General features: G+C 40.1%; 1 protein-coding gene across 1 annotated transcript; it reads right to left on the bottom strand.

Annotated features, from left to right (window-relative positions):
- Positions 1-1,486: 1,486 nt before the first annotated feature.
- On the bottom strand, positions 1,487-14,743 carry LOC144634329 (NPC intracellular cholesterol transporter 2-like). The gene is given in 5 exon segments (XM_078493251.1): positions 1,487-2,005; positions 2,895-3,070; positions 9,124-9,228; positions 14,643-14,700; positions 14,702-14,743. Coding segments are annotated over 5 exon segments (453 nt in total). The 5' UTR covers positions 14,729-14,743; the 3' UTR covers positions 1,487-1,918.
- Between the last annotated feature and the right edge of the window lie 284 nt (positions 14,744-15,027).

Below are 15,027 nucleotides of genomic sequence, written 5' to 3'. Positions count from 1 at the left end.
AGGCCTGAAGTCATTGCTCACTACAATGCTTTCATGAATGCAGTTGACCGGTCTGACCAGTTGATAGGCACCCAGAATGTTCTTAGGAAGAGTGTGAAGTGGTGGAAAGCTTTATTTTTCCACCTTATCGATATGGCAGTGGTAAATAGTTTTATTTTATTCAAGGAACACCAGGCACAGTTTCCTGACGAGCCGGCTTTAAAGCGCACAGCTGATTACTCTCTCACTCATTTTAGGGAGGAGATAGTAAGACAGCTTTGTGGATTTCCTGAGTATGATCATCCACCGCTCCATGCCACTGCAAAGCCAGCTCGTCCTCCACCTGACCATGGGCTATATGTGACGGAACATATACCCGCTTTCGCTGAAGAAAGGAAAATGTGTGTGGTGTGTTGGAAGAGGGAGAAAAAAAATTTCAAAGTTCACACTTGTTGTAAAGCTCCCCAGTGTAAGCGCCACATGCACATAACAAGAGAGAAAAATTGTTTTGAAGTGTTTCATTCTAAAGATTTTGATCATTAACCATTGCTTTAGTCATGTTATATCGTAGGTGCTTACTTTACTCGGATAAATGTATGCTAATATTTGATTGCTTCAACCAAGATTTGCCGAGGAAGCCAACTGTCCCCATCCCCCTCCCTTTCCCAGTCTTTTGCTTGTGTTCTAGAGTGTTTTATGATTTGAAAAATAGCTTAAGCTATAGCAGTGCAGCGCTGTGGAAATGTCTACCCTGTAAGCTTAGGGGGACAAAATCTATTAATCAGTTAAGATATTAATGAAGCTTTATTTTAGAAATAAGAGACTGGCATAATGGAAAACAGGTTTAGGTAATGATATATATATGTTTTATAGATGAGTATTTACCTAACATATTTTTAACCATAGAAAAATGTAAAATAAATAAATAAATAAATAGAATGTGTTTTAAGTCATAACCCTAGGGAGTCTACAGTCAACTCTTGTTATAGCAGACATGCTCTGGGCGTCAATTGTTTATTGTCCACAATTAAGCTATTGAGTCCGTAATAGCGGGAGTCATTTCCAGTCAAACCTCTTTCGACAGGGATCTAGATTTTGTCCGTAATAGAGAGTGTCCCCAATAGCGGGGTGTCTGCAAGGCGAGAGTTGACTGTACTTTTTTTTTTTTTTTTTTTTTTTCTCTCTCCTTTTTTTAAATTTAAAAAAATTTTTTTTTTTTTTTTTTTTATATATTTTTTAAAAATTATCTTTTTTTTTTTTAATATTTTTTTTAAAATTTTTAAAAATATTTTTTTTAATTTTTTTTTATAAAAAAAAAAAAAATTTTTTCGGTTAAATTTTCCCCCGCCTTTTTATGTATAAAAAAATATCCCCGACTTTTTTTTGAGACCCCCCTTAAAACGGACACCCCCTTAATACGGACAATTTGGCCTGTCCCCTTGGTGTCCGTATTAACGGGGTTCTACTGTACTCACAACTTTTATTTCTAAGGGATGATCAACAAAAACAAGCAAACAAATGTAACTTTATTTATCAATCAACACATCCTTTGTTTGAAACAAAACTGATACCACTGTTTTTCACCATTATTGTTTCTGATTGGTTACATTTTTGCTCAATAAAATTATCCCTAAAAAGAGTTGTACACATTTTTCTTCTTATTAAAAGGCTTTTACCAAAATATTTTACTGTAAAGTTCAAGTGCACAGATACAACACAGGCAGTGCAGACACATTGTGTGGTTCCAGAAAATGTCCACACTCCCCCCACAGAAGGGATTGGAAATTCCTGGGGGTGGGAGGGGTCTCAAAGGCCAAAAACTTTAAGGAAATGTATGAAGCTTAATTGGAATTTCCAGAGGGGGTGGGGGGTCTTAAGAAAAATCCCTTCCGTGGGGGAGGTATGGATAATTTATGGAACTACACATTTTAAATTTTTTTTAGCTAACAATCTGGACAGGCAACTGCCAGCAATAAATCTCATCGCCGCTCTGGTCTTGCATTTCCCATTTGACAAGGAGTTGCAACTGAAAAAAGAAAACAGAAATTACTTGCATAAAGTTGTATGAAGTGACGTGTGTGCTCACACTTAACTACGCCACACTGCCAGGGCTTACATCAGGGACCAAAAAAAAACCGGAAAAAAAAAAAAAAAAAAAAATAAAAAAAAAATTTTTTTTTCACTTTTGGGGGGGGTAAAAAAAGGAAAAAAAACGACGGAAAAAAAAAAAAAAAAAAAAAAAAAAAAAAAAAAAAGAAAAAAACGCGCTAATCCTGGATTAGCTTAATCGTGCTTTGAACAACCCGGCCCAGTTTCTGTAGCATGAAGCAAGTATTGACTGATAAGCAAACAAAACCTGAAATGAAAGTGAGAGAAAAAGAAAACAAAAGACATTTTGTCTTTCTTTTTCTCATTCAAAATTTTGCTTTGTTTGCATGCCCCAACAGGAAGGAAATGTTAGTTTTCATGTGCAAATGAAGTTTTTGACACTTTGGTTGCAATCTGTTAAGACAATAATGGCTAGAACAAGACACCTGTACATAGCATTAATAAACTGAAATTTTTCTTGGAAAATCCCAGGGGTGAACTACAATCCTCAACAAAAATCTTGGGACACCTGCTGTGTATTCCCACATGAAACACAAAAATATCTAGTAATTTCCCCTCTTCCCTTTTCCAATGTTGAAAAACATGAAAAAACAATATGCCTCCGATTACAGCCTATTTTGCAGCATTGTAAAGGGAGAAATGGGGGATCTCAATTTCATGGCATTCGTGAAAAGTTTTCACATTATTTTTGTAAAATAAGGTGTCCCAAGTACTTTTGTCTGGGATTGTAATTGACTGTATTGTTTTAAAATTCTTCCAAAGAGCCTGAATAAACAGACATAAATTTAATTCTTTCCGGCACTTACCGCAGGGTACGCAGACTTGATTGGAAGCACATCTTGGAAAGTATATGTTTTCCCAGCAGTCATTGGGCACGTGATTCCATGTTCATTGCATACCTCAGGGTTGTCAACAGGGAACGGTACTGAAATTCCTTTAATAATCCCATGAACAACAGTCTTGGCTGATGTAATGTTGCTGCCTGCAAAAGAATCAGGTAATAGAACTGATTAATGTAAACGATTGATAAATAATTTGGTATTAGAGATACGTTGCAGGGGTTTTTTTTGTGAATAACCAGCTAAAATTCATCTAACATTGCTCTCCAATGGGTGCCACAGGATCTGACACAGGAGGGCAGCCACCTACATGTACTTCACAACTTATTTGATGCCCTGTGTTAGAATTGTCTAAAACATCTGGATTTCATAAAAAACAAAACAAAATAAAATTCAATTTAATTATACATCTAACAGTCAAAGGCATAAGGGAGTTTCAATTCAGATCTGGCATTTCCAGAGGGGAAAGACAAGAGGGTGTTCCTTGAAAATGCTAATTTTGTAGACTACTAGTTCGTAAGCAAAGCACAAACTGACAACACCGCTGACGACCATGGAAGCACGATACAAGACAACCATCGATTGATCAGCACTTCTTCATGTTCAGTTACAGAAGAAGTGAACCAATAAAATGTGGATTGTACATCAAGGGAAAAACATTTTTTGTGGGGGGGTGGTAAAAAAAAAAAAAAAAAAAAAAAAAAAACCCCCCCCCCGCCCCCCTTTTTTCCCTAGCGTTTTTTTTTTTTTTTTAACGTTAGGCAAAAACAAATAGTGGTTAAAATAACAGGTGATGGGAAATTACTAGTAATAAAATAAACTGCACGAGTTGCTTGGATCCAAGTATGATGCAAGACTGCCCATGACCCAAAACTGATGTTTGTTATTTAGAAGCAGTGCATCACCCAATTACCATAGGCTGATGTTCCCCATTGATGAATTTCTTCATTCACTCTTTTTTCCTCATCAAAGCGAACTCTCGAATTATTTAGTCCATTCAGAGCGAAGCCCAGTCTTTTTGTTGAGGACACCAATTTGAAGCATATAGGGATTAGTAATGCGAAATGTCAGTCCATCGTCCTCGATATGTACACACATACATCTGACGATTTTCTTATTTTCTGTACCAGTTCAGGGCAATGTAAAGTTAATATAGGTTGTATCAGTTAAGCATCAAGGTGAGGAAAAACTTTTATTTTAAAGAAAATTATCCCAGAATTGCTGGATTCATAATGGCTCTCTCTCGACTCTGATTTGCAGAAATGGAGTCATATTTGAAATAACTTGGCATAAAATATGCCAAGTTGGGCATATTTGCAAACCCTGGTGGGAGAGAGTTTTCAATACACTTTCAATCAAGTGTTTCGTAATTTTTACACACTAGAGGAAAAGCAGCAATTGCACAACAGATCACTTTTTGTGAAGAGGAAAAAATACAATAGGTTAGACTCAATTGCCAATGCCTAGCGCAAACATATCTCAAATCATTATTAAACGATTGCAACTGACAATCGATATAATCGATAAAAAATGATGACAATTGATGAAAATCGATGAAAATCGATACTCAACTCTTCGGTTCATCGATTTCCGATATCAATCTATTAATTGCTATCGATTATTATCGATTACAATCGATTTTATCGACTATCGAATTTCATTGATTGGGTACGCCGGTACAACTAGCATGACCTGTCACAAGCTCAACATTTTGGGTGGTAGCTTGTGGGAAAGTTCAATAGGCCTTATCACGGTTTTCAACGCCATCTTGACGAGTAGGCAAAGCGGGTAGAAATTACAGTGTTTGTATGGAAATCCGTCAGCAAATATCTTTTACAAAACTCGAATTCTGGACAACTTATGAATTGAAGGGGCAAGCGCAAGAAACGCACATCGAGTTTTGGCCAAATTGAAAATTGTCACAAACAACTCCAAATTTCACACGCAAGTTCGTTTACGTGTGCTCAACACTGCCCTGTATTTAATTTTGCTGGTCTTTCCTTCGTTTTCGAAAAATAACACATGCAAAAAGACAAGGTTTTTGCTGGCGGCATATTAAGGAATTTTCTTTGACAAACGATAAACAAAGGGACCCTTTTGTTCCTTAAAACAATGAAACCAGCAAACGTTTTAAGGATCAAACTATAACTCAAACAACTCTAACCCTAAGGTTAGGGTTAACGTTCCAAGTTAGGGTTTAAGCGCTTAACCCTAAGGCAAAAGCGAACCCCAAGGCCCAGGGTTGGGGCTAGGGTTACAAAATCAAGTTAGGGTTAGCGTTTCAAGTTAGGGTTAAGATCCGAGTCGGCCTTAACCCTAAGATCGCGCTTTTCTTGCCGTAAGCTTTCACTCCAGTTTGCTTGCGGTTAGCTTTCACTGCAGCCTGCTTGCGGTTAGCTTTTTTTTGTTGTTTGGGGAAACACTATTTTGATAAGTTTTCTCGATAAAGCGCCTGCACAACACTCAACTTCTGTGACACGCGCGCCGTTGATCCGATTTAAGGAAGGCCAAGTAAATGGCATGTCGAGCGTCCTCAGCAAAATCACATGCTTCTGCTTTCAGTAAAGCACTGTTTGCTCTCCCATCTCCTATCCTTACATTATTACATCACACAATCTAGATCTACAAGACCCTGCACGCGTAATCAAGACAAGATCGCACGCACTTTTTGACCGATCCATACGTGCATATTTAATGAGGAAGCGAAAACAAATTTGCGATGGGAGGTAGCGCTCCGGGCACTCACAAATATCTTATAAGTCTAAAACCAGGTCACTTCTCGGCAACTTTGTTGCGGCAGCATCCAAGCGGACACTGCAAAACTCGCCTTGACAAAGTTCCCGGCAAGAAACTCTTGTTTTAGGCTTTTATTCTGCCAGGCTCAAAACTACCTTGGTTTGTGTAACGTTGTTCTGGAGCGCTAAACAGCGCTGTTGTACACAACAAAGGCAGGAACATCCCTCAGTTCTTCGAGCGATGCTTTTAACTTACGGGTATTCAGACTTAATGATGTCCTTCAACCACCTGGCAGCCGCACTTACGCTAAAACTAACCAAAGGCTTTGATTTTTAGTAACAAACGGCCATTTTTTTCTCTTTCCTCTCACGTGACACCTATCAGGCCTAGGTGACATCGCGTCACAATGTGTTATCCAGTCCTTTTCTTAAAGCAAATCCTCAACATGGCCGCCAGAAACTAAAAGCATGGCTCTGACACGTTTTTCAACCTCCCCGGACAGTTAAATAACGCTAGAAGGAAAGATTTACACGCGATGTGTCGAAAAACTCCCCTTGTAAAAATTTTATCGTGACCCCGCGTCGCCCGCGAATGTCACGATCGCGTCGCGATTTGTTGCCATCGCGACGCGATTGTAAATGAATGCGAACGCGCGGCGATTGCCGCGATAGTTGCGATTGCGCCGCGAATGTCGCGATCGCGCCGCGATTTGTTTCAATCACGACACGATCATGCACGACGTGATTGTACGAGAGCTGGACTCGCTGCGGCCGGATGCGCGCGCGGCGTGATGAGTGCGATCGCGGCGCGATTGATTACCACCGCACCGCGATTTGGGGGGCTGGAATAAATCTCGGGAAGTGTTCCCGGCGAGAACTCACTTCTCGATCACCGGGAGAAAGTCAATATGCTTCGAAACTCTCACAAATCATGCTGTGGTCGTAACGCAAATCATGACTTGTATTGATGAAATAAACTTTAAGTACTAATCAAAGTAGTAATAAAACTAGTGGTAACCACAGGTTAGAAAGTGCGGGCCTTGACGCACTTAGACAAGGTACTGGTAGGCAGTGCCGATAATTATAAATAAACGACTGAACAAGGAGGACTGAAATGATCAAATGGACAATAGACAATTATTCTGAGTAACGCGTCACGCAAGGATTTTTCGCACGCGGTGCAGTGTGAATTTAGATGTGATTTTTCTCAGTCGGTAAACTCGCTATGTTGTCAGTGTTATAACGAATTTCTCGACAATAACCGTTGTTGGAATCATTCGCTTTACCGTGGTTTATTAAGAACAAAAATTTTTAACTTCCGGTTCGGTCCTGGTTTATAAACGTGGCGCGCACGCGTAAAACGCAATCCGCTGGTCACTGTCAAGATTAGGGTTGCGGGCCTCTCTTGGGCCCGCAACTAGTTTGATTTAAAATGTCGAAAAACATTTTATTACGTGACGGTGAGCCGAGAGGACGTGATTCCCACGAGAAAAGTTTTATTTAGTTTTAGTCTAGACGAACTGGCGCGACAAAGCGGCGCGTGATAATGAGTAAAGATAAATTAAAAGATAAGAATTTCTATTTCTTAACAGTCCGTTTTTTAATCTTTTCAAACACTTTGTTTCTTTCTTTTCTTATCTTTGAGGAAACCTTAATACCTTTGAGCAATCCAATGACAAATTTCTGTCGGCCATTTTCTTCAAATGCAAATACAATCAGGAATTCGCTGCAATTGCGTTTTTCGCATTGAAAAATCCTCTATAATTATGGCATTTAATTTAATTGTGGCTCCGAAGAGGCTGTCAGAATGAGCTTTTTTTTAGAGCTTTTAATATATTTACCTTCCCGTAGACCACGATCGTAGACCACACACATCGACGTCCTTTCCCGCCTTTTGCCGCAAGGTGTCGTGAACTAAGCGTTACGATTGGCTGAGTTGGGTCACGTGGTGCATAGTACGCGCAATCGCCACGCCATCCCAAGCAGAAAATAAATTTTATTTCGAGAAAGTTGGTATGTTTTCTCTTTACAATCAGGACTGGAAAAATGTGTTCTTTTTTAGCTGCTTCTGTTAATAACAAGAGTTTAGAAGCAACCTAACTTGAGGGAAAAGCGTCTCTGTGAAAACTGCTAGAATTTGTTTTGTTAATTCGAGCGACAGCTTGTTTATAATTTCAACAACGCTTCGTCATGGACTTTGTTGACTGAACTACAGCTAAACTGTGATTTTTAAAAAACTGCAAAACTCGAACAGTGGAAAGAAAAAAAACATTTTGCTGGTAAGGACCATTCAATGCAAAGTTGTACCTGTTGATGCCTGGGACTTAAATGTTATATTATTTAAAAAAGCTTCGGGGAAAAGCGCATCTTCGACGGTTCGGCTTCTTCGCAGATGCATGACCAAGAGATAGTTCGCTCGTTTGGTAGATCACATCATTGCATCTTCCTTCGCTTGAGCACGAGTAAAAGGTTAGTTGCCGTTATATGTATGTGTTGTTCACATTTTACAGAAGAACTGTTCACTTATTTGCTTGTAAACTAAAGACTCAATCACGCTCTCCGGCTTTGCGAAATATAATTGTACTCGGCAGCGAAACTGGCCGTCTTTTTCTGTAAGCTTCTGTAAATAAATGATGTTGTTTTGATACAGAGCCTGTGTGTTTGTTTTGTCGGTATGCAAAACGCCAAGGTAATTGTTTTTAAATTTAAAGATTTAGGCACGATCGCGGCACGCCAGCCAAATCGCGGCCCGATTCCCGACCCATCACGCCGCGATGTGAGAATCGCGGCGGCCAAAAACGCGGCGCGAATCGCGCATGAATTGCGGCATGATCCAAGCCCAATCGTGGCGACCAAAAACGCGCTGCGATTCGCGGCACGATTTTTACAAGGGTCATACTGCTGGCTGACTGTGGAGGACGTAAGCTTTGCAAAACGCCTTTGTTTTTGCATCGTAATTTCTTCGAGCTGATCCAGCGATTTGATACAGATCATGTTAGCACGACACGTCGCTTGCGTGTTGGAGTTGTTTGTGACATTTTCTTGGCCACTCGATGTGCGTCTCTGCGCTGCCCCTTCAATTGTTTTGCAGTTGCCAGTTGGATGTGCTGCTAGAGGTTCAGTTACGTTTTTAATTTTCCCATACATTTGTCAATAACTTTTCTCGCGAACCGTGTCAATCATGTGGAGAAAATATAGACAAACGTATGGAAAATTAAAAACGTAAGTGAATGCTTTCTAGCTCAGCTACATCCTTCAAACTTGGCGAATAAAAACTTTTGCCTAATATCTTAACTTTACAATTCATAAGTTGTCCAGAATTCGAGTTTTGTAAAAGATATTTGCCATCGGATTCCCATACAAACACTGTAATTTCTACCCGCTTTGCCTACTCGTCAAGATGGCATTGAAAACCGTGATAAGGCCTATTCAAGCCTCAAATAACAAAACGAACTTCTCACCTGGTGTGAACTCTACTGAAATATGCTCTTCCGATCCTTTCTTCAGTCGACATGGTTGCGCGGCGCAAGGTGTGACGTCCACAAATGCAACTTTACCCGTACCTCCTAAAAAAATTCAAACACCTGATAAACATCATATTAAAAGTATAACAAAATCCTGGTGATAAAAAGACCTTACAATCACCACATATGAACTGTTGATACACTACCCCCACCCCCTCCCCCTCAAGAAGATTACCCCTTTCTCGACCTCCCTAGAAATTAGATATACTGAGACCAGAGAGGTTTATTCATAATTTGGCTAGTTATGACAAATTTTAAAATCGTTTTTAGGGCCTTTTCTCTTCTCCGGATGGCGTTGCAATGGTATCATTTTTGCATTCCATATGCCATGCAGGGCCTTGGCAGGTGGGTGTGATGGGTGGGTCTGCACCTCTTGCTCCATGGGTTACAACGGTCCACTTAATTAGGGAGCGAGGGTTAAAATGGCTCTCACAAAATATGCAGGAAATGTGACCTTCAACAACCTGATTTTTTCCAAATTTCCTGGGGGAGGATACCCCTGGGGCCCCTAGACCTTCCTGCCTCTGGCACTCGCACCCTCCCATGCAAAATCCTACCTACGGCCCTACCACTGACCTAGGTTCAAAACCAAAAGTGCACATGTTCTTTTTGCTCAGTCTTTCTCTTTTCTGTTCCTTTGAAAAATTTGATTGATTTGCAAAATACCACCTAACCACTAAAGCACAATACGCCTGATTTAAGGAAAATTAGCATCTTAAAAAATTTAGTAATAATTGTAACCAAGGGATAGCATTATAGTTGTTTGACATCTTGAAACTGACATCTAAAAAAAGTCTGAGTGTCATACCATGAACTTGCAACTAGAATGGTCAGTGTACTAATAATAATTTTTCAAATGATTCAAATCATGAAGCCATAGAATGATTTTATGTGGAAGATGCATTCTTTTGGGTTGTTTCATGTGCTTTAGGAATTGTCTCACATTGAGAACTCGCCAGAAGAGAAAATCAAATCTTATCACTAAGCTGTTGAAAGATAAATGCCACAAAAATTACCTAACCAGTTTAGGCTTATAATATTCTTGGATAATGCATGCTATTATTTGATTTATTTGATTCTTCTGGCCATTTATTTTTTATTCTTTCTGAGGGGGTAAGTAAACGAGCGGTCCGTACGGACAGTGTAGTGTTTGATATAAATGTGCTACTCAGGAAAATATTAATAACCACCCTCCCCCCACCCCCCACCCCAACATCCAACATCTCTTGAAATTTCGGTTAATCTTCATACTTTATTTCAAAAGTTTAATTGTGAGACCCGCTCCCCCATCAGAACTTCCAATGAACCTCTGTGGGGTCGGTACAAAGATTTTCTGGAATCACAATAAAATATTGTTAGCAAGCAAGAAAAAAAAAACATAGGTTGCACAGGAATGTTAGAAGTTGTATTGTCAGTGTTCTACATAAAATGTGAACAGTTAAATACTCGTGATAATCAATCATGATCTCGCGAGGTTAGCAATGAATTCCTACCACTCGAGCTACGTAGACTCTACAAACTCCAAAATGGCCGATGAAGGGACAAATGCATCACGTGATAAATGACGCTCGCGGCAATGTATGCCCGTGAGAAATCAAGTTTTCTGCTCAAAATCAAAATTCCATGAGGACAACGAAATTCTGCTCAAGTCTGCTCATCTTACGTTCCTGTAAAGGGTGAGGAACTGGAAATTTGATTTTTTCTTCTGCTAAATTTTCATTCATGGAAGGAAAGACTTGAGAAAACATGAGAAAAAGATCAACTCGTGACGGGATGTTGTTTTTATTATCAAGAATGCGTCACACAGGCTATTAAATTACTCAGTGGTTGTAAATTTAGAAACATTCGCTTTTGTGTTTGACAAATAAACTTTACTCGCTACTTTTGATTTGACTCTTACTTTAAACACGGGTTTTAAACATTCAATTCTTAGTTTTAGTCAAGTGCTTGCTGTGTTACAAATTTTTTTCGTGGCGAAAGACAAGAAAGTCTTCCAAGACACACTTTGCTTAAATGCGAAGATTTGAATCTTGTATATTTAATTGCGTGCGACCTTTGAAAGCCCCAAAATGAATATTGTTTAAGAACAAAAAAAACGCCATGCAAAGCTCTTTGTAAGTTTAGCACGCACAGTGGAAACAGCTGCTCTCAGTACTTTAAACGCTACCAAAATCGCTGTCTTTAAAATTTGGATCACCAATTGCAGGATTTATTTCTATCATCAGTACACTTCAATGCAATGCACACATGCCGACAAATAGTGGCAGCTTGCCGAACATGATATTTAACATCACGCGAAAACTTTATTACCGCTAAACGGTCAAATCTATTGTCTCACGGTCTGAAAACATAAGCCCCCGTCACACAGTCCAAACGGCCGGTTTAGGACTATATCGAGGATATTGCGACAAGTCCTGCTGCAAGGCAGGCGAGAAAACTCAAGCCAATAGTCCTTGTGACGAAACATTCCGCTCAGATTAAACGCTTCTGCAGTAAAGTTATAAATAATGGCTTTGCTTCGCTAACCGTCGTAATAAAACACTATATAAAAAAATAAAAGGTACAACACTTTTATGTTTATAGCGAGCGGTTAACTTGCTTGCTTGCGTTGCGAATTGCAGACGATCGAGGATTTCGTGACACGTACGGCTGCATCACAAGGAGTGATAAACAAATGACTTGAGTTTCAATGAGTTCGTGTGCGTAAAAAAATATTTTCCGAAAGGGCACAGCCTGAAACAGCTGAAAGGGCTGTTAACCGTTCAGTTTCATCCAGTTTACTGGTGACGAAGACTTGAAGTCTCACAAGTTCAAGTCCGTAATAAAAGTAAAAAATTGAACACATTTTGTGTCGGCAAATAAACATTTTAATATACCGCCAGTCCATTCACGTGTTCGCTCATGCGAAATGTAATCTGACATACATTTCTTCGAACTTTGGAGTCGGCGGAAGGCTTTGTGACTGGTATTTTGTTACTTTACCCTCTGTCTGCATTTTTCTCCCGGACTGCAGTCTTCATTTTACCCTCAATCTGCATTTTAGTCTTCGTTTCACACTAACCGCTCAGAAAACTCATGAGCGATGTGAAAACATGTTGACATCGTGAAAACACGGGCACGTACGAACACGCCAAATAAGGAATATGGAATTATTGAACACATGTTTCGCTGCACCAAATATGGATTAAATTATTTAATTAAAATCATATGAGCAGGAACCAGATGTTCACGTGCTAAATGCCAAATATAGCTCGAGAACAATACAAGCGCCCGCGAATTTTAGGAGTATATAATCGAATCGCTAGTCAGCGTCAAAGAAATCTTTCCTCACCAACATTAGAGTTGCTCCCAGCGAACTGCGCTGGTGCTTGTTCGCTGGTCGCAATTAGAAAACACTACTGAAATTTATATAATAAAATCGATAAAAATTCAATAAAAAAACGTTCAAAATGAGATGTATAAATCTTAACAGTTAAATGTGTATTAAAAGTAATAAAAAGTAAAAATCGCAAAGAATAATAGTTTTTAAAAAGATAAGTTTTGAGTTTGGATTTAAAAGATAAAAAAAGAACTAACAAAACAGGCAGACTGTTGCAGAGTTCAGGTGAGGAAGTGGGAAAAGCTCAAGATCCATACGATTTGAGGTGGAAATTGATAGATGTAAGATGTAAAGAGTATGATGATTGAAGGGTTCTAGAAGGATGTAGCAAGTTAACAATTCTTATAAGCCCCCCCCCCCCCCGGTTATAGGCCCATCTATCTGGAAACAAAAAAATACATCCGATGATAAGCCCTCCCAGATATAAGCCCCCCTCTGCCAGATGACAGCAGGGACGGCGGAGCCGCGGGGCTTTAGCCCCGCCACTTTTACAGAAAAAATAAAGAATTAATAAAAGAAGAGTCTCTTAAGCCCCCCCCCCCCCCAGTTGGAAAAATGCTCTGCCGCCCATGGACAGTACTGAACAGGGTTTAAGTTAAAAAAACATATTTCGATCAACACTCCCGTGGCTCATTTCGAATTTTTTTTTTTATTCCGCCTATAAGCCCTTCCAGATATAAGCCCCTTCGTTTGTAAGCCCACCCAAAACCCCTTACGAAGCTGTATAAGCCCAGGGCTAATAACCGGAATTTTACGGTTGTCGATGAAGAGCTTTGAAGTATAATCTTGAATGTAATGCATTCAGAAACAGGAAGCCAGTGTAGTTCTTTCAGGGAAATTTTGTGGGGAAATTCTGACTGACCTCGTCAACGGAGGGGGGGGGGTAAATTTTTTTTGGGAATGGCCGTCCCCTCCCCCTTTACCAATCTATGTCTGGCGGGGCAGTAGAAAGGAATTTTTCTGAAAAGAAAACCTCACTGAAAAGTTTAACTCAGAGACTCAGGACGTCGGTGCCCCGGCATGAAATTCCGGGTTCGCGGTCAGACGGCGTGTTGTGCTTCATTCTTTTTTTCTTTCTCCGTCTGCGGTCCCCCCGCAGGGGCGGCACACATACGCCGCTGCTTCCCCGTGCTCCTTCCGTCTGCCGTCCGCGGGCACGTAGTGGGGGCGTGGAGGGAACGGGGTTAAGTGGGAAAGGGGGGGTAATGAATGGGCGGCTTGTGCTGTCTACGGTTGCATTGAGCAACCAGGGCTTAAACAAATTTAACGTCCCTGTATTTTAATTTCGGCTGCGAGAGGTTTTTTCGCGGTGTGTGTTGGTCGTGATATCGGCGACATTGAAAAAATAAATATGGGCTGATCCCTTCGACGGCCATATCAAATTTCATGTGCTTGGATGTTTTTGGTCTGGGGCGGTCGGGCATGTGTGTGTGTTGCGGCGGATTTTTCGGATCAGGGCTGTGCTTTCTGCAACTTGGTTCTTCTGTAGTTCTTTACCGGTCGTGCTCTCCTCCCTTCCCCTGAAATAATTAATAATTGATATTATTTTGATGTACACCGGGGGGCACCAACCATAAATAGTGCATTCTGCACTAAAAACTGCAAGTAAAATTCACGCCATGGCCCAGGTCCTGTGTAAACTCAACTCTTTCAATGGTACCCTTTCAACGTGCTTGTTGAAACACATGCTGGATCGTTGCAAGGAGATGAAGAATTACTTAGCGTTCTTCTTAATAAGTTTTTATTTGTTTAAAAGGAAAAAAAGAGTCGAACCAATCGTTGTTAAATGAAAAGTACTAGCCAGAGTAAATTGTTGGATAAGTTCAACAGCACAGCGTTTATAGCTACAGCGCCCAGCAAAAAAATATACGATCAATAAAAGATTTCATAGAAAGCTAAACCAATCTTGATTTACGAAACGACAACTTGATAATTACTTTTTCATTAATCCAATCGATGGAAAACTTAGAACTAAGATCTGCCTTTAGGAAACGAAAGAAATTTATAAGCTGTGCGCACTTTTCACTATTGTCACGGAGGCATGACTGATGCACGTTTTTAAAGCTACATTACTTACCGCAAGGCACAAACTTTACATGTGTACTGAAACCAAAAGCGAGAAAACACAGGGCAAAAAAGGACCAGAATTAAGGTCTTTGCCATCTTGAAATCCTGAATAACACTGCTGTAATGGACGTGCTTGCACACAATACAAACTACACGGGTGAAAGGATCGAATTTATGCTCCTGTCAAATCGAGAACAGATATTGAAGCCACGCATTGGTCGAGCATCGTCACATGACGAGCATCTGACATGGGGTGTGTCTGAGCTCGCGTGACTTGTCACGACTTCCAGCGGCTGATCAATGAACGTGCCGACACACAACTACACTGTATAGCGTTCGATGAAGAAACAGAAAGGCTGACCGTACGGGATTGAACTAGTATATTTTTCTTCCAA

Source organism: Oculina patagonica, chromosome 13, assembly GCF_052425735.1.
Source record: "Oculina patagonica isolate OP01 chromosome 13, crgOcupat, whole genome shotgun sequence".
NCBI classification, from domain to species: Eukaryota; Metazoa; Cnidaria; class Anthozoa; order Scleractinia; family Oculinidae; genus Oculina; species Oculina patagonica.
The sequence above is the reverse complement of the archived record's forward strand: the minus strand, read 5'-3'. Positions and strand labels throughout refer to the sequence as shown.